General features: G+C 50.6%; 1 protein-coding gene across 1 annotated transcript in view; it reads left to right on the top strand.

Moving 5' to 3' along the window:
* Nucleotides 1-6,667, top strand: part of LOC146808463 (vomeronasal type-2 receptor 26-like) — a 338,649-nt gene extending 331,982 nt beyond the window's left edge. The window contains exon 4 of the mRNA XM_085623955.1: nt 6,548-6,667. Coding sequence (XP_085480081.1) covers nt 6,548-6,667 — 120 coding nt within the window. The remainder of the gene's footprint in view (nt 1-6,547) is intronic.
* Nucleotides 6,668-22,218: the final 15,551 nt, after the last annotated feature.

The following is a 22,218-nucleotide window of genomic DNA, read 5'->3' as shown; positions in this document are numbered from 1 at the left end:
TTTTTGAGGGCCCGCACCACTGCGAAGGCCTCCCTCTCGATTGTGCTCCAGCGCTGTTCCCGGGCCAGGAGACGTCTGCTGATGAAGGCCACCGGCTGGTCATGACCCTCGGGGTTCAGTTGGGAAAGAACCGCTCCGATGCCGTGGTCGGAGGCGTCTGTCTGTACAATGAATTCCCGACTGTAATCGGGGGCCTGGAGCACAGGGGCGGTGCACAGGGCGGCCTTCAGCTTTTCGAAGGCCGCTTGACAGTCGGGGGTCCAGTTAATCCGCTTCGGCTGGTTTTTGGACGTGAGACCCGTGAGGGGCCCCACAATGCTGCCGTAGTCCCTCACGAACCGCCGGTAGTAGCCGGTGAGCCCCAAGAAGGCTCGGACCTCGGTCTGGGTGACGGGGGGCTGCCAGGACTGGATGGCAGCAATTTTAAGTTGCAGCGGGGCCACCAGCCCGCTTCCCACCTGGTGCCCGAGGTAGGTCACGGACCCTTGACCAATTTGGCATTTGCCGGCCTTAATCGTGAGGCCGGCCCGCTGGAGGGCCTGCAGCACCTCTTGGAGGTGGAGGAGGTGGTCGGACCAGTGGCGGCTGTACACAGCGATATCGTCCAGGTAGGCGGCGCTGAACTCTTCGAGCCCCGCCAAGACCTGGTTCACTAGATGTTGAAAAGTAGCGGGGGCATTCTTCATGCCGAAGGGCATGACCTTGAAGTGGTAGTGGCCATCGGGGGTAGAGAAGGCGGACCGTTCCTGAGCCCGGGGTGTGAGACCGATCTGCCAGTAGCCCGCTGTTAGGTCGAAGATGCTGAGGTAGCGGGTGGCCCCCAGCCGGTCGATCAATTCATCCGCTCGGGGGATAGGATGAGCGTCGGTCCGGGTGACAGCGTTCAAGCCCCGGTAGTCGACGCAGAATCTCAGTTCAGGTGTGGTGCCGGGGGCAGCGGCTTTGGGGACCAGTACAACCGGGCTGGCCCAGGGGCTGTCCGAGGGCTCGATGACCCCGATCGTGAGCATTTTGGCCACTTCCTCTTGGATGCAGGACCGTACCCGATCTGGCACGCGGTAGGCCCGGTGTCGGATAGGGGGACTGTCCCCGGTGTCCACGTCGTGCAAGCACCAAGGGGTGATCCCGGGGGTGAGGGAGAACAGTGTAGCGAACCGCAGCAGGAGGTCCCGGCAGCCCTGGCGTTGCTCTGGGGTGAGGGCATCGGAGAGCCGGACCCCGTCCACGGAACCGTCGTTCTCCTGAGTCTTCAGGAGATCCGGGAGGGGTTCGGAGTCCTCCTCCGCCCCACTGTCCGTAGCCATCAGGAGGCTGAGTTCTGAGCGCACAAAGTGTGGTTTGAGTCTGTTGGTGTGGAGGACCCGAAGGGGGTTCCGGAGGGTTCCCATGTCGATGAGGTAAGTGACGGGGCTTTTGCGCTCGACCACTTTGAAGGGCCCCGTCCACTTATCTTGCAAGGCACATGGTTCGGTGGGGGACATCACCCACACTTGTTGACCAGGTTCGAACTCGACGGAGGAGGCATTGTGATCGTACCATTTTTTCATGTCCTCCTGACTGGCCTCGAGGTTCGCCTTGGCCATCTCCCTGAAGCGCCGGGTCTGATTGCGTAGGGCCAGGAGGTACTTGAAGACGTCTGGAGGGGTCTTTAGGGAGGCCATCTCCCAACCTTCTTTGACTAGGCTGAGGGGCCCTCACACAGGGTGCCCGTACAGGAGTTCGAAAGGGCTAAAGCCGAGGGACTTCTGGGGAACTTCTCGATAGGCGAAGAGGAGGCACGGGAGTAGTACATCCCACTGGCGACGGAGGGGCTCTTCCAATCCCCCAATCATCCCCTTGAGGGTGCGGTTGAATCGCTCCACTAGTCCGTTCCCTTGGGGGTGATAGGGGGTCGTGAAACGGTAGGTGACCCCGCACTGTTGCCAGAGGGACTTCATATATTTTGAGATAAAGTTCGTGCCTCGGTCGCTGACGACTTCTCGGGGGAAGCCCACCCGGGAGAAGATCCCCATTAGGGCCCGGCCAACCACCGGAGCTGTTACAGTTCATAGGGGCACCGCCTCGGGGTAGCGGGTGGCGTGGTCCACCAGTACCAGGATGAACCTATGTCCTTGTGCCGTGCGGGGGTCCAGGGGCCCCACAATGTCTATTCCTACCCTCTCGAACGGGGTGGTGACCACTGGGAAGGGTTGCAGAGGGGCTTTCAGCTTACGGCCGCTCTTCCCACTGGCCTGGCACGTGAGGCAGGACCGGCAGTGGTTAAGGACGTCGTTCCGCATCTTCGGCCAGAAAAAGTGAGTCACTAGGCGACTGTAGGTTTTGTCCTGGCCCAGGTGTCCAGCCAGGGGGACATCGTGGGCCAGAGTTAGTAGGAAGTCTCTGAAGCGGAGAGGTACCACCAGCACTCGACTGGCCCCTAGCTCTGCGATTCTTTGTTCGCTGTATAGCAGGTCGTTATCCCAATAGACCCAATGAGTTCCGGTGGAGTCCCCTGCGCTCTGGGCGCTGGCTTGCTGGCGGAGTCCCTCGAGGGAGGGGCAGGTCTTTTGCTCCTGGCGGAACTGTTCTTGGGTGGGCCCCCCTTCTTGACCCCACTGAGCCAGGCCGGGAAGGTCCTGGGGTTGCGCGACCCCTTCGGCCGTTGGTTCTGGGGGGTTGGCCTCGTCGTTGTCCTCTACTGGGGCGACCGGGGGCGGAGGTGCTGGCCACTCTGGTTCTTCTGATCGGGGGACAGCACGGGCGGCCATGGACCAGGTGGTTACGCAGGCCCAGTCCGGGAGGCCCAGCATCCCCAGGTGCTCTCTTCTTTCGACGGTGGCCCACGGGGAACTCTCAAGGTCATTCCCCAGGAGGCAGTCCACGGGGGCATCATCCCGGACCGTCACTTTCAACAGGTCGGAGACCCCTCCCCATTCGAAGGGGACGCAGGCCATTTGACACAGACTTTCGGAATTGTCGGCTGAGCGGACGGGGCAGAGAATGTTCGGCAGGATCTGCTCGGGCTTCACCAGGTGACAGCGGACGGCCGTCACACTGGCGCCTGTGTCACGTAAGGCCTCGGCCCGACGCCCATTAATGGTCACCCACTGGCTGTATTTCCGGGTGTTGGCGGGTAGGGGAGCCCGCGGGACCATGTCTTTTCCCCCTAGGCACGCTAGAACCATGGCGGCCGGTTCCCACTCTTGCTGGGCCGGCTCATATTCTTCCTGTTCCTCTGATAGTCGTTCTTCCCCCAGGGCGGCGGCAGCTACCTGGCGGGGCTTTGGTGTTTGGTTCTGCGGGCAGCTCGGGTCATTGGCGTAGTGGCCGACTCGCTGGCATCGGTGGCACGTGACGTTGGCTCGGAACCCCGGGCGCATCGGGGGGTTGCCCCGGCCGGCCGGGGGCGGGGTGCTGGCCACGGGCGTTGCCGGGATGGTGTCTCTCCCTCGCCCCTGGCCTCCTCCTCCTCCCCGGGGACGGTGCTGGCCTTGGTTGTTTCGGTTTTGCTCGTGTGGTCCTCTCCGGCCCACTCGGGTGCTTTCCCATCGGTCAGCTTCGGCGGCGAGTTGCCGGGGTCAGTCAATTTACTGTCGAGGAGGTGCTGCCTGAGCTCGACGAAACAGTTGTTCGACAGGTGCTCCCATACCATAAGGTTAAAGAGTTGCTCGTAGGTCGTTACATGGCTCCCCTTGATCCAACCCTCGAAGGCTCGGCTGAAATAGTTGACGTACTCCACCCAAGTTGTACCCGGGATCCGGGTGCAGTCTCTGAACCTCTGGCGGTACATCTCGGGTGTGAGGCCGTAGCGGGTGAGGAGGGAAGCCTTCATGTGGTCGTAGGACGACATCTGGTGATCTGGGAGCTGCAATAGGGCATCGCGGCCTTCGTTGACGAACCTCCCCCATAGTCCGGCTTCCCAATCACTCCGGTCGATCCGGTGGGAGGTCATGGCGATCTCGTAGGCTTTGAACCACTGTTGTATGTCGTCCTCTCGGACATACTCTCGGACAACATCCTTGGGGATGTGGATTTTTTTCTCGGTTGCTCCCGGGGTGTGCGGTCGCTCAGGCACCCCCGGTTCTTTATTCTGTTTCCGAAGTTCTATTTCCGCCAGTTTGCGCTCGTGTTCGAGTGTTATTCTTTTTTCCTCGAGCTCTCTCTGTCTCTGTTTTTCTTCTCGTTCTTCTCGGAGCCGCAGATGTTCTAGATTTAGTTTCTGCTCGGCTAACTTTAGTTCACCGTCCATCTTGAGTCGTGCCATTTCCAACTCATGTAATCTGGTTCTTTCTCTTTCTTGGATCTCCTCCTGCGAGAGGCCCGTTCCCCGCTCCTCGGGAGCCGTGGCGTTCCCCTCTGGTGCGACACTGTTTTGGTCGGGGGATCCGGCGACCCCAGTTTCTGCCCACGACTCAAGGGCGCGCTTCAAATCGTCTTTGGTACTCAGGCCGGTGGTAGCAATGCCTAGATCCATGCAGAATTGTTTAAGTTCGCGGTGGCTATATTCTTCCAACTTATCCATTTGGAACTTTTCAGTGGAACCGCTATCTTTGGCTGACATCGTGGTTTTGTCGTGGGGTGAGCTACTCTCTGTACGATTACGCGTTGATTCGGATCGCGCCGCTGGCCACCAATGTTAGACGGACCGGGAGGGTCGGCCGAGGACAAGGGGAGAGGTCTCCGGGGAGAGCCGTCTCCAGCGATCGTACAGATAAATAACTTCCCCCCAACAGACAGACACCACACAAGGAGAAGATTTAGCGTTCTTTATAGGCAATTTCTTAAGGTACGATGGAATGGTACAAGGAGGTCTGGACTCAGGGGTCCCCTCGATTCAAGTCTCTCAAGATGGGGAAAAGGGGGTAGCGGGACAGTCTGGTTACCAGTCTGGTAGTTGAGATGGTATGGTGGATAGCTCACAATCCTCGAGCTTGGTGTTCTAGCTGGGACGGGCCGCGGCAGCGCCAGCAGGTCCCGGTGAAGATGGTCGATACACGGTCCGCGGCAGCGCCAGCAGGTCCCGGGAGGATGGTCGATACACGGTCCGCGGCAGCGCCAGCAGGTCCCGGTGAAGATGGTCGTTACAACGGGCCGCGGCAGCGCCAGCAGGTCCCGACGAGGATGGAGGTTGCAGAAGGCCGCGGCAGCGCCAGCAGGCAGGACGATAGTTCACAAGGTAGGGCTACGGCAGCGCCGGTAGTCCGTCAAGGCTGAGTTCTCTCGGTGTCTCTCGACTCCAGGATACAACTGCCGTACTGCTCCGGAGCTGCCCTAGTTATAGGTCTGGCGCCCTTTGATGTCCGGACCCTCGCACTTGGAGGTCGGAGGGTCCGGGATGAAGGTGTCCAGACACCCAGCAGGGGGTGGAGCCAGCGCCTGGGGGAGCTGGAGGCGATCGGCACCTGGCGGGGGAGAGCCCTTGACGCTTCGTTCTCCCACAGACCTGCCAAGTGGTCCGCTCACCTCCTGGGTGGATGGTGGTGCCGGGATGTCGGGGCCAGCCAGGCCCAGGGTTAGGGTCGGGTGGAGGCCACGCGGCCTCGTGTCTCAGGGCCCAAGATGGCAGCTTGATCCGGCCGGGGGAGCCGGTGGTGGCTCGGTCCCGTGATACATGGAGGTCCGGGGGCAGGAGTTCCGTCGGGAGACGGGGTGTGGGTGATTCTTGTGGGTCACGCCTGGCGGGCCGGGGCTTGGGCCCTGTCATGCGGGGAGGGAGCGAGCCCTTCGTGTGGCCTGTCCAACACTCTGGGAGCTGGGTGAAGGCCGAATGGCAAAACTTTGAACTGGAAGTGATCTCCTGCCAACTTGAACATCAGGAATTGGCGATGTTTTGCATAAATGGGGATATGAAAGTAAGCATCCAGGAGATTGAGGGACACTATATAATCTCCCTTGTTAATTAATAAAAGAATCTCTGGGAGGGACAGCATTCTGAACGTCTGCTTTTTGATATATTTTGTTCAACTGCCTTAGGTCCATTACTTGCCTCCATTTCCCGCATTTTTTCTTTATTAAAAAGAACTTGGAATAAAAACCTTTCCCTCTGTGTTCGAAACTCTTTCTATCGCCCCCTTCTTTAGTAGAGTTGAAATCTCTTGTGATGATAATGTGTTTTCCTTGGAGATGGAGTTCGAGGGGGTTGTGGACATACTCTAAGGTGTGTTGGATGATATCCAGCACCCATTTGTCCCTTGAGATGAATTTCCACTGGTTCAGAAATGGAGAGAGGTGATGAGACCGAAGATGCTGAGATCAAAATGAGGTGACCGGAGAAGGAGAAACGTCACTGACGTCTTGAGGAATCGTGTAGTTTTCCTCATCCTGCAGGCTTACGTCTAGCTGATTGCTGATTGTATGAAATGTTAGAGGTAAGAAACTGATGCTGTTGTTGTCCTCCATATTGTGATTTGTAGCCTTGCTGACCATATGGCTGATATCTGTAAGACTGATAAGATGGTCTTTGTTCGAAATGGCCTCTACCTCTACCTCCTTGAAAGGACTGGAATCGCCCTTGTTGCAGCGTGCCCAATGAACGTGAAGTCTCAGTATCCTTTTTAATGCCCTGTAGTTCTTCGTCTATGTGCTTTCCAAAAAGATTTTCCCCATCGAAGGGCATATCCAGCACCTTAGATTAGATCTCAGCGTGGAAAGACATTGCCCTCAACCAGCCCTGCCTGCGGAGGACTGAGGCACCTGCCATTTGTCTGAAGGCAATGGATGACAAATCCATTGCGGAGTCAATCACCTCCAAAGACGCTCTAGCACCCTCCTGTAGGAGGTCCCTTGCTTCTTTCTTTTTATCCTCGGGGAGATGTTCGAGAAGAGGAGCCAGATCAGACCATAACTGGCAGCCATACCTTCTTAAAATTGCTAAGGCATTAGAGGCCTTGATAGCAATAGCTGCCATAGTCGCAAAACGTTTGCCTATACTGTCCAGGCATTTGCCTTCCCTGTCCGCAGGCACTGCGCAAGAGACTGGGGATTCTTAGAACGCCTCTTGGCAGCCTGCATAATAATGGAATCTGGACAAGGATGTCATGTTCGTGCAGAGTCGGGTGCCTTGTATTTCTTCTCCATCCTTGGTAACACAGCCGGGACAGAGGCTGGATTCTTCATTATCTTTAAACCCTCACTCCAAAAAAAATTGACAATCGGGATGGATCGAACAGATCTCTTTGATGCATCCTTAAAATTGTACAGGAAACATTTGGTTTGCACCACAGGTATTGGCAAGTCAACTCTCTTGATTGCTCTCTCAAGTACTTCATGGAAACCCCCGATGTCTCCTGGGAGAGAAGTCACCGGAGAAGGAGAGGGCGATGGAGAAGATGGAGCCACATAAGCATTCCATTCTTGGCCAAGAAGGTCTGTGTCCTGCGTGAGCTCGCCTTCCTCAGGTTGATCATCTGCTTCACTTTCGATATAATCATTGTGAAACGTAATACATAAAGGAGCCTGTTTCTCGACTTGCGCAACAGAAGGCGGAGTAACCGCAGGAGGAGGCGTAGCCACCTGAATACTCGGACCACCTAGCGTCAAAGGGACTGGAGCGTGAGAGTCTGGAAATCTTTTATAGTAATCATTTACCATATATCTTCGGCCCCTGACTAGAAGGATTGGGACCAGCAATGAATCCCTACGAAACTCCTGACGCTCTTCATAAGCTTCATAAGGATAATGCTCCTGAAAAGAGTCTTAACGTTGAGCTTGAGGGCGCCCTGAAAATGAATAGTCCCTTTCAATACATTCAAATTGTGCTTGCACTTCCCTCTTCCTCATCAGTGTCCTGGCATTTGAATCTGAGCTGTGAGGGACTATAGGCTAGACCAAAAAGACTGTCATCACCTGACTCCTCCATATCTAGAAGGTGAGAAAGAGGTAATGGTGAAACCTTAGGTAAAGGTAAAGAAAATCCTGGTGACCTTGGCACCAGATGCAAACTTTTAGTGTCTTGTTTATGATCCGTCGATGATGCCGTCGACGACAGAAGATGCCGTATAGTGGTCGTCGTTGATACTGGTCGAGGGAGTGATTTGAAGACTACAGTTGACGAAGTGCCCGTCGACGCCCTCGGCAACTATGTTCCCATCGACAAAGTCGTAGACGTGATCGCCGATGTAGAGACCATCGTTGACATCGCCGCCAAAGCCGTAGTCGATGCCATCGACGAAGAAATCGTCGTCACTGTTCTCGATGACGATGCCATCAACACGGCCGTCGACTAAGCCGTTGTCACCATAGAAGTCGGGGATTTTGATGAAAATCTCGATGACGGGTCCGTCAATGGTGCCTTTTTCGTCGACAAAGCCTGTTTGAGAGGAGGGACAGGCAGAGAGGCAGCAGATGACTTCTTCAGGCCTGGTTCTTTAAGCTTAACAGCTATTTTTTCTGCAGTGGTGGATTTCTCTGCCTTTAATTTCTTCACATCAGCCTTTAATGAGGTAGGACCCTCATTTTTATGCTTTCTCTCAGCCGAGGATGGTCCCAGGCTCTCTTCAATATCAGATCCAGACTCTGATTTTGATTTCCTTCTCTGGAGCCATAGCAATAACCTGGCCTCTCTATCCTTTAAAGTCTTTGCAGAAAAAGTTCTACAGTACTTACAGTCCTTGGCCTTATGCTTAGGATAAAGGCAATAAATCCAATACTTATGTGGATCTTCTGAAAAAAGCCTTGCCTTTCCACAGGATCTAAAGGGCCTGAATAGCCTCTTCTTAGAACCTTCAGATATCTTGAGAAAAAGAAGGTTCAAAAACAGTACCTTGAGGTGAATTCAAACAAGGTCAAAAGTTCACCACTGGAAAACTGAGCAGGGCTCAGGGAGACTCCCTTACACACGACGTGCGGCTAGAAATCAGAGGTCTGGTGGCTCTGACAGGGGAGCTGAGGTCTAGGGCTGGCCTGTGATTGGTTGAAGTTTGGGCCTCCATAAGGAGGCAGACGACTGACAAAGTTTGTTTCTCCTTCTGGATGGTTTCTATGTTCTTCTATGGTACTTCTATTCTAACTACAGCGAAACTCCCACCATGACGTCGGGGAAGATACAAGCATGTGAATCTATGAAAGATTCAACACTGGAGAATTAATGATTTAAACCCTCCTGAGGCGACGAAAAGAAATATGGCAATTCTGAAAGAAGAGATACACAAACACCAACTATACTTAAAAGAGAAAAAGCCACAAAAGATTAGGGAAGATAAAAGAGACTATCACAATGGGAGAGAATATGCAATTGTCCAAAAATTTGACAACATCAAAACAGGTACACATTCAGAAATACTAGAAGGTGCACCAAATACAACTGATTCAGTTAGCATTTCTGACACTTCAAGTGTCGCTAGCCTAACTAGTGGGGATTCATCGAATGCACACGGCCAAGCATCAGGGAGGGTTTCTGATCCATTTTCTTTAGAACTACAAAGATTCAGAAAAGGGAACAAACAGGCTTACAAAAGAGAACAGGGTTCAAAAAGACAAGGAGGGGCAAATCAAAACCCAGATCCAAGCACAAAGGACAAAGTAGGGGTTACGACCAGGTCAGGATCACGGAACCAGAAAATGTGAATGAAATGAATATTACTGACTGTTGGAAAGTGGGTTATTGGTAAGGGCAAATGTACGTCTGCCACCGGCAATAAGGCCACTAACACATGATAGGACTCAGCATAGGTCTTAGAAAATTATTCCCATGCCCAACCCTTGGTAACGTGGCTTCGAGCAGACAGGCTTAACTTCAAAGACACGCATGTAAAGCATTTAAAAACACAATTTCAGTAAATAATTAAGACACAACACATAATACAATTCCAACACCAATTTATAAAAATAGGAAATATTTTTATCTTTAACATTACACCAAAACGACAAAAATCCAATGTAGGGAACCGGAGATATGAATTTTCAAAGATTTAGTCAAATATAGCACTTAGATGTTTATAGCACCATATTGGGATACCTGCTTGCGATAGACTGCGGCAAAATCAAAGTTTCAGGCTAACCGCGATGGAGCCCTGGGCAGCAACAGTCCTGGTCTCAGTTTCTACCTTCACACTTAGAAACTTAGAAACTTTTCTGGAGCTTTTCTCCTCGAAAGCCCCTCGAAGCTCCCAGCCAGTCTGGATCCGCTGAGGGTTTGCCGGTTTGACTTGTGACGAGGTCCCGGTCAACTTCCCTGGAGCGGACTTGGAAACATTTTCAAGATCGCTTCAGCGAGACAACCCAGGAATCCAGGCCGACACGCGATGGAAGGCAGGTGGCTTGGTGTTCGCGGTTGCTCCCAGTCACCTTTTCTACGAGCGGACTTAGAAACTGGAGCTTTTTCTCGAGGGGTCTCTCGATGCTCTTCATTTAGATGGATCTGGTGAGGGTTCTCCGGCTTCAGATTTCTTCTAGCCCTGGTCAAACTCTGGAAGTTGAACCGATGGAGCTTGTAGCGGGACGAACCTGGATGGCTTGGCCGGCTCGCGGTTGAAGGCAGGTAGCCTGGCTGGCCAGATTGAGTCGGTCACTCTATGGAGCTTGTTTTGAAAGTTGCTCCAAAGTTCTCCAAACTTCTTGAACTTCTTCCTGATGTTCCTCAAGGGGTCCCAACGTGTCTAAAACTCACTCCAAGGGTCTGGAAGCTCCAAGATGGACCTTGAAAGTTGAGGACTTCAGTTCCCACAATCCACCGGTACAAAACCCTTATAAATCTACAGATTGTTCTCCAAGGTGTAGATTTAGTTGGTGGTGTTCCAGATGAGCTCTTTTAACCTGTGGCTTTCAGGTAGTCCACCCTTTAGTTATTTTTCAGAAAGATAATCCATAGGGCTGTAGTTTTCAGATGGTGCAGTCTTCAGAGGTCAGGCCTTAGAAATCTTTGCACAGCAACACTTCTCAACAGGGCACTTCTTGCTTCAGTAAGTTTCAAGCAACAGATCTGAGAGGCTCTACCCCTCTCAGATACTTATTCCTAGTTCTCTGGGTCAAGCAGGAGGTCACTGCTGACCAATGGGAGCAAGCCAACTCCCCACAAATAGGACCACGTCCTGTAGAGTGTGGCATTATTTTGTCCCAGAGTGCACTAGATCTTCCAAATTCATAATGGCTGATTTTCCAGCAGAGAGGCAAGAGCTGGCTAAACACACCCCCTAGGATCCCTTATTTCCATAGACTCTCCCCCTACCATCTGCACATACCTTCCCTAATCCTAGGCCTGGTTGGGGTCAAAAGTGTGGAGTTGAAACTGACACTGTGGCCATCCCTCTGCCGTTGAAGACCATGGTTTACGACTCTTCCCCCTGCTCTGGCATTCCTGTGTAGCAGCACACTGCCCTCACAGAAGAGCTGGTTAATCCCAGGGACTCTTTATCACCTCTTCAAGGCAGCCTGGCTAATCTACGTAACTCTGACCAATCAGGGCAGACCACTGGAAGGCTGAATTTGGACTTACAAACAAGAAAGTCTTATAACTTCTTGTATGTACACTTTAGGAGAAATTCAACAATATGATATTGTTGGATTTATCCATACCATTCTGGGAAGTCTTTGAATGGTATTTCTAGCCTGTTCCCATCAAGAGTTATTAGTCACTAATCTCTTTTCATGTTAACCTATGTGGCCTGGGATTTGCAATGGGTAAAATTACTTGGGCCATTTTTCCAGCACTAGGGCTTATAAAAACATATTTTATAAGTACTTCACTGATTTCTACAGGACCCCCCACCCCATGTGCAACTAGGGGAGACTTTGGGGGTTCTGAATCTTTAGAAGTATGGCAGATCCTCCCTCCACAGTGCTCCTAGCATCAAAGTCGAATTTGATCAGCACTTTACCACAATGGGGGGACTGAAATGTGACATTTCACTTTACCCAGGCATATAAAAACTCATTTTATAAGGGTGTACCTTATAAATACCTGACCCCCACAAGTGCAGAAAAAGGGTGCTGGCCTCTAAACTGCCATGCCCCAGGGTTCTGGGGACTTCTAGGTAGTTTCAATCCCCCTGCCCTATTATATATTAGGGGCCAATCGGGGAGGTCATGGCAATTACAGGGGTACCCCACCATACCATTGTGTACCCTAGTGTTTGTAGGTGTTTTAACTGTATTCTAATGCATCTCTTTCAACATAGCACTGGCCCTGGGCCTGGTTAGGCAGAGCCCAGGGTCAGTCAAAATCAGTTACCACCAGTACCATTCAGCAAAAAGTTGGGCGGGGCACAGGATGACTTTGCAACACTGACATATCAGAAAACATCAACATTGTAAATTTATCGAGCCATCACCTGCCTGATGTAGAAATAAAATTGTTAAGCAAGGGATTGGGTTTCTGTCTGAGTTCTTTGCCTAATTTCACATTGCTGTATTTAAGTTGTTGTAAGTTTACTAGGAAACTTAAACTACATAAATTCTTTCAAGACAAACAACACTCCATTCCCCATAGTACTGCACCCATACGCACCGATTTGACCTCTACCATCAGGGACATAAGAAATGTGCATTCACTATTATCTCTTGAGGTCAAGAGGATTCTCTTTCCATACAGACCGTTGCAGCAGATCTAAATCTTGACACATTTGCCGAGGTCGATAGTGGACTGAGGAAATAATCGAGGTTTACTCCTTGCCTACCAGGCTCTAATCCTATTGATAGGTTCCAGGAATTGGTGTTTCAAGATCTGTATAAGTTGGAGGATAAATTCCTCTCTAAGAATACGTATACAAAACGTAACATCACCATTGAGGAACGAAAGGCGCTCAACAGTCTTAAAGACGACAACTCCTTTGTCATCAAAGAAGCTGACAAGGGAGGGAACATAGTGCTTATGGAAAAATTGGACTATCTCTGTGAAATAGATAGACAATTAGCAGAGACCACCGCATATGTGGAACTCAGTAGCAAGCCCATGAAAGCATCAATGCAAATAGTAGAGAACAGGTTAAGACATTGGAAGGATTTATGTTTCATTTCCGATCTTGAGTTTAAATATCTCTTAAATGAGAATCCAACCAGTCCCTGCATGTATGTTTTATCAAAAAAACATTAGGGGGGGTTCCCTCCGGGGAGACCCCTTATTTCTGGAATTGGGTCTCCCACAGAGCGAATATCAGAATACATAGACCTGGTTTTACAACCTTTGATCATAAACTTACCATCCTATATCAAGGAAACATTTGATATTCTGAGCAAAATTGCGGATGTTGAGTGGGTTGAAAGACATCAGTTGGTGACACTAGACGTTTGCTCATTATATACCAGTATACCAGGAGAATTGGGTCTTAATGCAGTTCAACACTTCTTAGACACACGACCAGTAAATATGTTAGAACACACCAACATTCTACTGGATTTGATTGAGCCAGTATTGAACAACAACATATTTACGCATAATGGCGACTGGTTTCGCAAAATTCAAGGGGTAGCAATTAGGGCAAACTTTAGAGTCTACTGTATTCAGGACGTTTAATTGATGATATCATCATGTTTTGGGCAGGGGCTAGTGATGCCCTAGAGCAATTCCTCATGCACCTCAAAGATAACCCCTTCAATCTTACCTTTACCAAAGAACAAAGCACCACACAGATTACATTCTTAGACATTCCCATCAGAGTGGTCAACAATAGACTAACAACAGTGCTGTTAAGAAAACCAACAGCATGTAATGCTACACTGCATTCCAGTAGCTCCCACCCTCCTTCACAGATTAGGAATATTTCCTATGGGGAGATGTTAAGAATAAGGAGATGAAAGCGATGAAACGCATTTGGAGCATGAACTGAATCTGATGGAATATAGATTCAGGGCTAGAGGATACACAAAAGAAATTATCAGAGAGGCTTGTCGTAAAGCAAATAGGATAGAAAGAACAAGCCTCCTTGTTTCCAAGAATAAAAGGAAGGCTCAAAATAGGAGAAAAACTGCTTTCATCACTCCATATACGACCTTGAGCACTGATGTCTACAAAATTCTCAATAAACATTGGCATCTGCTGACATATGATGCCACTTTAAAAGGGGTGTTGGATCCAGACCAATAATCACCCCTAAGAGAGGCAGAACACTTAGACAGTACTTGTGTCCTAGCTTCATGTCATCCACAGTCAGCACAACATGGTTACCATCTCCGCCGAGATGTTTCTTTAAATGTGGATCATGTAACATCTGTGATTTTGCAATGGAACAAACTATGATATTTAAATACAACACAGAGAAATCATATACAGTGCACAGTTTTATAAACTGCAACACAAAATTTGTATTCCATTGTATTAAATGCATCTGTGGAAAGATCTACATAGGGAGTACAGTGAGACCATTAAAAGAGAGAATACAAGAGCATAACAGGGCCATCCGCAACAACAACAAACAATATCCCTTGGCCACGCATTTCAATACAACACACAAATTAAATGAGATGTTGAAACTAGGTTTCCTTGGCATTGATGTGATACGCCCTGGAATGAGGGGTGGAAACAGATTGAGCAAATTTAGGAAAACAGAAAATGAATGGATCATCAAACTTAGGGCTGTGGAACATGAGATTAACATTCATAAAGAGATGTTTGAGTTTCTTTGAAACATAACATTGCTTGAACCAAATGTCCATAACAGTATCAGATGAACTTTGCAATGTAATGCCAAGTATTTCGTATACTTTCTGAACACGCTAATTCTGAAACTAACAATCACTCCACTTCCAAACTCAGTTTAGTCCAACTCATGCACTAATAATATTCGTGGCACAATTAACAACATAATTTTTAATATCACGTTCACTGTACAGACAAAATATGGCAATCACTAATCTTTTTGCATTCATCTGACCCGTTACCTGAATTAACAGTGACATCATCAGCGTCACTGCTGTTTTGTTACTATAGCTCTTATATGAGGGGTAGGATGAGATGTGAGCTCGGCAATGTGGCCATCCTGACAAGGATGGCTATGCTTTACTTCCATTATCTTGGGTTCCAACATTTGCAAACATTCTTAGCCCTATCGGGTTGGTGACTTCTCACAAACAGCTTAGCAGGAGCAGGAACTCATTTTGGTACATCTCAACTCTATGTGAGCAATATTACAATGCTTGGCAGCCATGCTTTTCTACGTAGCTATGCGCATTATCTCCTTAGGTGGTCAAATGTGTTAATTACCTTCAATACAGCATAGATGATATCTCAAATAAGCTAGAGCAACGACATGATAAATTTGGAAGCTCTGTGGTAACTCGTAATGAATTGCATTAAATGGCTACTCTCAAATATGGCCGCCGCATTTGGTTACACGTAGCGGTGGGTTCTATTGGTCTGTTTTCAATATCGCTGAAGCTAATAACTCGTGTTTGAAATGGAACAGTGTTAATTGCAGCACGCACGTGGATTGTCGGAGGTCCGGGAACTAATCTAGATGCAGCCATAATTGCGGTAAATGCATTCTGACTTTATAGCCCGTCTAAAACTTACTTTTTGCACCGTTACACATAAATACGCGTTAGTTGCTGTCTTCTTTTTTCTATGAAAGGAATAAAAATAGAGTGACCTGATACACCAACCACTGTGGATTATTGCTTGGAAATCTGACAACTAAACTTTAAAATTTGATCCTTTTCTCTGCAGTTATACTGATTGAGGATAAAAGTAACAGTGCGTAGGTGTGCTTTGATGCATTTGCTGGACATTGAAAAGCTGGAAAATTGCATTATGGGGGCGTGGCTACACGCAGCAGCGAGATGGCCGCATAAAGGAGTAGCTCAGAATTCCTCGCCCCAAAACCACAGATCTGATTAACTAATCCGTGCCCGAGCACGGGTAAAGCCACCAGGTGTGTTCCGGACCCGGCCGGGCCTGCAGTGGAGCACGACGAGCCAGCGCAGGGCGAATGGTGAGCTCCCTGATTAGCGGCCTACCCAGAGCGGAAAGCCGGGACCTGCCACAGTGGCTGGACCCAAGCAGGGCGCATGAGCGTGCGGCTGGTGCGCTGCGCAACATCGAGGCTGGTGGCCTAGTCCCGAGAGGAGGGGGAGGCATTGATGCGGGGGTGGTGTTCTACTCTGCCGTGATATCTGCAGCGGAGTGGAGAGTTCCCTGGGGCTTGTATGGCGGTGAGTCTGCCAGACCTGGAGAAAAGAGCAGGGGGTATTGAGTGCCTCCCCTCGGCAGCGTGGCCCATCCTATCGGAGTGATGTCCCCGGCAGGCAGAGATTGCTGAGTGGTGGAGAGTGGATGCCACCAGATCCGATTGCCCCCAAGCGGATGTCTGGGTTCTGGCTTGGTGGGGCCACGGACTCCCCGGAGCGGCGAGAGATCTCTGCACAGCCTGAGACCAGGGCGGCCTGCACCATGAAGGTGGGACCCAGTGCTCGAGGGGCCCTGGTGATAGCGGTGCACCTGGTTGATCAGAGGGCAGGTGTAATACCCCACCAATGTGTACTGCAGAGGGGTGAGACCCCTGGAGCCCGCATCGCTGTGAGTCCTTCAGCCCTGAAGTAAGTGCAGGGGGCAGTGAGTGCCTCCCCTCTGCGGTGCGGCCTATCCTCCTGGATTGGTGTCATTAGCAGATAGTGAAGGCTGAGTGGTGGCGGCTGGATGTCAACAGACCCTGATTGTCCCCAAGCGAGTGCCTGGGCTCCGGTTCAGTGGGACGCCGGACACCCCGGAGATGTGTGATGTCCCTGTACATCCTGGGATCTGGGCGACCTGCATGGTGAAGGTGGGACCCAGCGCACGAGGGGCCCTGGTGAGAAAGGGTGCACCCAGTTGCTCGGAATCCAGGCGTGAGACTCCACAAACGTGTACCTCAGGGTGAGAGTGGGAGGCCCTTCCCCGGAACATTGACACTGGACACTTCCCCTTTGGGCGAGGGATAGAGGTGGTGTAGGTACTCATTCTCTGCTGTGGTTTGGCCTGGAGTGCTGCAGCGAGAGGGCACACATACTGTGTCTTCCGATACCCACCGTCCCAGAGTTAATGAAGTGTTGGGTGTTCCCCCTTGTTCCCCACACCTAATAGTGGTAGGATCCATGGAATCAGCCAGTGGGATCGAAGGGGCGGGTGACGGAGAAGAGAGATCCCTCCCAGCGGGGCAGGATGTGGAGCGGGAGGGGCTCAAAACCAACGCAGCAGAACAAGCTGGACCAATATACTTGCCCAAAAGCAGCTATTCCCGAGTACCTCTCTCCGGGATGGGCCGGCTGGGGGGTCGGAGGGAAACCTCCCCAAGCCTACCATAAAAGACGTCATGGAGTCAATAGCCAGGGTGAGAACATCTATAGAGCAGAGAACAGACGCAATCACAGTGGAGATGACGCTCATCAGAGCAGACCTCACCAAAATGAGCAAAAAGGTCCAGCAACTGGTCTTGCTGACGATGTCTCACAACTCTGAACCAAAATCCAAGACCTGAAAACCTTCAGAAGATTAGCTGAGGACAAGTTGGACGACTATGAGGGGCGATCCAGACTAAATAATGTGTGAATCATTGGAGTGCCAGAGAAGGTGGAGGGACAGGCACCAGATCTGTTTGTTGAGAATCTCATACTCAACCATTTATGCCCTAAGGGTCTGTCGAAATTCTTTGTGATTGAGCGGGCCCACAGAGTCCCCGGGGGGCGTCCAAAACCCGGCAGCCCTCCCCGTCCCATATTGGCTAGACTGCTTAACTTCCGTGACCGGGACATGATCTTGCAGAGCGCTAGGGTGGCGCCACCACTCAAATATGAAAATGCAGTCATCTCTTTCTTCCCGGACTTTACTCAAGCCGTACAAAAACAGAGGCGATACTTTCTTGCTGTCAAGAAGAGACTTAGAGATAAAGGACTGAAGTATGCAATGCTCTTCCCGGCTTGGCTACGGATTGAGCCGGATGGAAAGGCCTGGTTTTTCGATCCCCCGGAGGCAGTGGTGGATTGGCTGGAGGGATGGAGAGACGCAAAGGAACACAATGCCCGCTGACACTTGACCAATATGGAACTCTGACTACGAGACATTCCCTGGCTTGGTGAGCTCTGACGCCTGTTTTGCCCTTTGCCCAGTGTTGATACGAGAAGGAACAGTTGGCGGCTACGGACGTCCCGGAGAACTCTGACTGGTCGAGTCGTATCACGTTTCCTGTTTTCAAAGACACTGGTGACTGTCCCACTCGGGGAATTCACCTGGTTTGTTTGGGAAAATGGTGGTGGGGCGGAGGGATGGAGCGCCTTTCCCCACATTTAGCTACTCTTCGCTTTTAAGTTGGACGACAGGCACTCTGCAAAGTTGATCTCATGGGTAGTTTTAGGCCCAGAGTGCAGGGGAGCAGGGAGGGGGGTGGTTGGGGTTGGGGGGGTGTTCTCTTGTTATAGTTCACTCAGCATCAATGGTTATAATGGCACTTGAAGGCAGGATTACTACTGAAAATCGTCATGGGCACACACTGGGATAAGAGCTTTACTCTACTCATCTGGAACGTAAATGGGCTCGGAGACAAAGTGAAACACACTTTGGTCCTACAGTACCTCAAACGCCACTCTCCTGATGTGGTTTTCCTCCCGGAGTCGCACCTGCATGGTAACACTTGTAAAGCACTAAACAGATGGGGATATAGGCTAGTGGCCCATTCCAGTTTAACTGGGTCCAGGGGAGTGGGCATCATGATCAAAAACTCCTTCCCCTTCTCCATGCAGTCTACGCGCTCCGATGAGTGGGGCCGATACATCGCTATCACGGGGCATTGGGAGGGCAACACACTAACCTTAATGTCGGTCTATGTCCCTCCCAGGTTACAGAACCAAACGTTCACTGTTTTGGGTACCCAACTGCTCCCGCTTCCTGAAGGTCTTTAACTGGTGGGAGGAGATTTCAATGCGTAGGCCCCTCGTGTCGCTGGCTTCCTGACTTCCTTGAGGCCCTTGGCCTCTCGGATGTATGGAGGGCATTTCATCCTAACAGCATTCAGCATACCTTTTTCTCAGGGGCGCATCATAGCTTTTCCTGAATTGACTACCTCCTTACCCCAGCATCACAATTCACCCACATTCAGGAGATAGGGCACTAGGCACAGGGTATCTCCGATCACTCCCCGGTATGGGCTCGGTTGGAGACATGCGGGTGGGAACGGTCGTGCCCATCAGCCCCTGGTTCCTGCGCAACCCTGTGGTTCGCAAAGAGCTCTTGCTCGCCATAGACCACTACTTTCAGGAAAACCAGGGGTCGGTCAAATCCCCCCAAATATTGTGAAAGGCATTCATATGAGATCCTCCGGCTGGAGAGCAGTCTCTTTGAGGAAGTGAGTCTAGATAAATTACACCTTTTGAAATTAAAGAGAGACGCATATACAGGTATTGCCACTGACAGGGCTAGACTTTGGGGGAGGGCGAGAGATGGTAGAGTGTATGAATGGGGAGACAAAGCGGAGAAGGCGCTGGCCTGGCTGGATAGAAAAGAAAGGGCCAACAGGCTTGCCCCAGAGTTGACAGACAAGGTAGGCAGAACAATCACAGACCCCCTAAAAATTGTTAGTGCGTTTGCCGCGCATTACAGCGCAATATATCAATCAAGCTTGTCATTCCTCGAGGAGGACTCCATGGATCTCCTCCGAGATATCCGCATCGGTGCCCTCTCTGAAGGGGATAAGATTCCTAGACAGCGACATCACCAATGATGAAATAGCCCAGGCAATCAGGAACCTCCGGTCGGGGAAGGCGCTAGGCCTCAATGGACTGCCGATCGAACTTTATAAACTACGTCCAGATAAAATAGCCCGCATCTTCGAGTCATGTTTGAAGAGAGTAGGAGGGTGGGGTTACTCCCGCCAGAGCAGCGTCTTGCGTCACTGGTCGTGATACATAAAGAGGGTAAACCTAGAAATAAATGTGCCTCCTACAGACCCATACCCCTGCTTAATGCAGAACCTAAAATCCTTGCTAAACTCTTGGCCACTTGGTTGGCTCGGGTGATCAGTACTCTGGTGCACCCGGATCAATCCGGCTTTATGCCCCACCGAAACACGGTCCTAAATCTGTGGAGGGTGCATGGAGTGCTGGGGAGACCATTAGAGAGGCCTTAGATGCTTCTATGGCGTTTGATACCATCGAATGGCCATACCTTCTTCCTGTTCTCATCAAAATGGGGTTTGGGCTCGTCTTCACAGCATGGGTTCGACTTCTCTACTCAGAGCCATTGGCTCAGGTGGTGGTCAACAATAAACACTCAGACTCATTCAAACTGTGTCGTGGTACCCATGAGGGGTGTCCGCTGTTGCCCCTGCTATTTGCCCTCTCACTGGAGCCACTGGTGGCCTGGATCCGTAGGGACCTGGTGATTCAGGGGCTGCGGTGGTCAGCAGATTGTGAGGACCGCATCTCTCTATATGCTGATTTATATACTCCTCTACATAGCCTCCCCCAAAATATATCAAAGACGTGTACTAGACATCTTTACCGCCTTTCGTATAATACTCTGGCTATTCCAATAATTGGGCGATACCAAAGGGGATGATGGACGGAGCGCTTGAGCAAATCAAACACTCTGCCCCAGTCAACTGATCTGGGTTTAATCCATCATCATTGTTTAGCTCAGTCCACCACCCCAGTTCAGACATGGCCGTATGCAAATCAGTCTGACCCTGTGCCTCAAGGGAACAGTCCAGCCCGAACTGCCAAGCCATGTCTTCCCTGGACCGGAAACAAGCATCCTGGAACCGATTTCGGGTTCATAACCCTCATCAGCCAGGCTATCTTGAATCCAGTGGCAAAGTGAGCAAGGGACCCACGTCTGGGCATACCCTGCCAACATAGGGCGAACAAAGCGATACCAAAGGGGATGATTCAAGCAAGCCTGTCTGAAGACGGCTGAAATGCCAGAGACCGGTCATTCTAATTAAAAATAAAAAAATTCTTGGATTCAAAAACTATAAAGGACCATTCATGTTTCTACAAAGACAATGATAAAATCTGAAGTGACAATTGGCAATGTTGTTTAGATAATGTGGAATCTTAATAGATCAATCTTCTAAGTATATAGGTCGGCTCAGAGGTAACTATTTCCCTTTTTACATTGCTTTCTCCCTCCTCTGGGGCCTCAAGTCATATAGGGAGAACCTTTTTGCTCCAAACTCATAACCCTCATCAGCCAGGCTATCTTGAATCCTGTGGCAAAGTGAGCAAGGGACCCACGTCTAGGCATGCCCTGCCAATTTAGGGCAAACAAAGCGATACCAAAGGGGATGATGGACGGAGCACTTAGCAAATCAAACACTCACCCCCAGTGAACTGATCTGGGTTTAATCCATCATCATTCTTTAGCTTAAATGAGCAAATGATGATGGATTAAACCCAGATAAGTTGACTGGGGGTGAGTGTTTGATTTGCTCAAGCGCTCCGTCCATCATCGCCTTTGGTATCACTTTATTCCATTAATTGGAGCAAGTCTCTCATGTATATCCTAGGAAGCGATTATCCTGCTCTACCCAGGAACTGCCCAAAGCACACAGTGACTACCTTGGGATCTTTCTCACCGCAGACTCTAAGCTCTGTTATGAGAGAAACCTGCTCCCGCCCTTGCAGAGGCTGAGGTGGGACATCGCCAGTTGGAAGGCACTCCCACTCCCACTGCTGGGCATTGCAGCTTTATTCAAAATAATGTCCCTGCTACGTCTCCTATACGCCCTGCAAAATTACCTCGATCTGGTCCCTGCGAGACACTTTAGGAAGATTGAAGGCTTGCAGAGGGAGTTTCTATGGGATGGGAGGCCCCGAATAACGCTCAATAAATTGGTCTTAAACTGGTATGACAGTGAAATAAGTCTACCCGTCACTAGGAAATACTATTGGGCTTCCCACCTTGCCTCTATTAATCAGGGCACCTACCGAAGACCGGATGATCCAGGTTTTACCTAGATGGCTGCTGCCTGGTGGGGACTATAATAGAGCCCTGTATTCAAACCCCAGGAAATTCCCTTTAACTGGTCCAACCAAATACTCTGTCCAGGTTTGGCACGCAGCTAATAAAAGTTACGGTTGGGACCCGAAGCTCACATTGGCAACTCCCCTGTGGGACTCGGAACAGCTGGGCAACCTGCGTACCTCAAAGGGGTTTGACAAATGGGATCTCATTGGTATCTCCCGGATAGGTGACCTCTGGGTGAAGGGTGATATGATTGCGTTTGACACTCTCCAACAACAATAAGAGCTCTCTGGCTCGGAGTTTTTCCGTTATCTGCAGATCCGTCATGCTCTTGTAACAACCCTACAGAAGGGCTCCTCCCCTCCTGAGTCTTCACCGCT

Source organism: Triturus cristatus, chromosome 8 (genome assembly GCF_964204655.1).
Source record: "Triturus cristatus chromosome 8, aTriCri1.1, whole genome shotgun sequence".
NCBI classification, from domain to species: domain Eukaryota; kingdom Metazoa; phylum Chordata; class Amphibia; order Caudata; family Salamandridae; genus Triturus; species Triturus cristatus.
The sequence above is the reverse complement of the archived record's forward strand: the minus strand, read 5'-3'. Positions and strand labels throughout refer to the sequence as shown.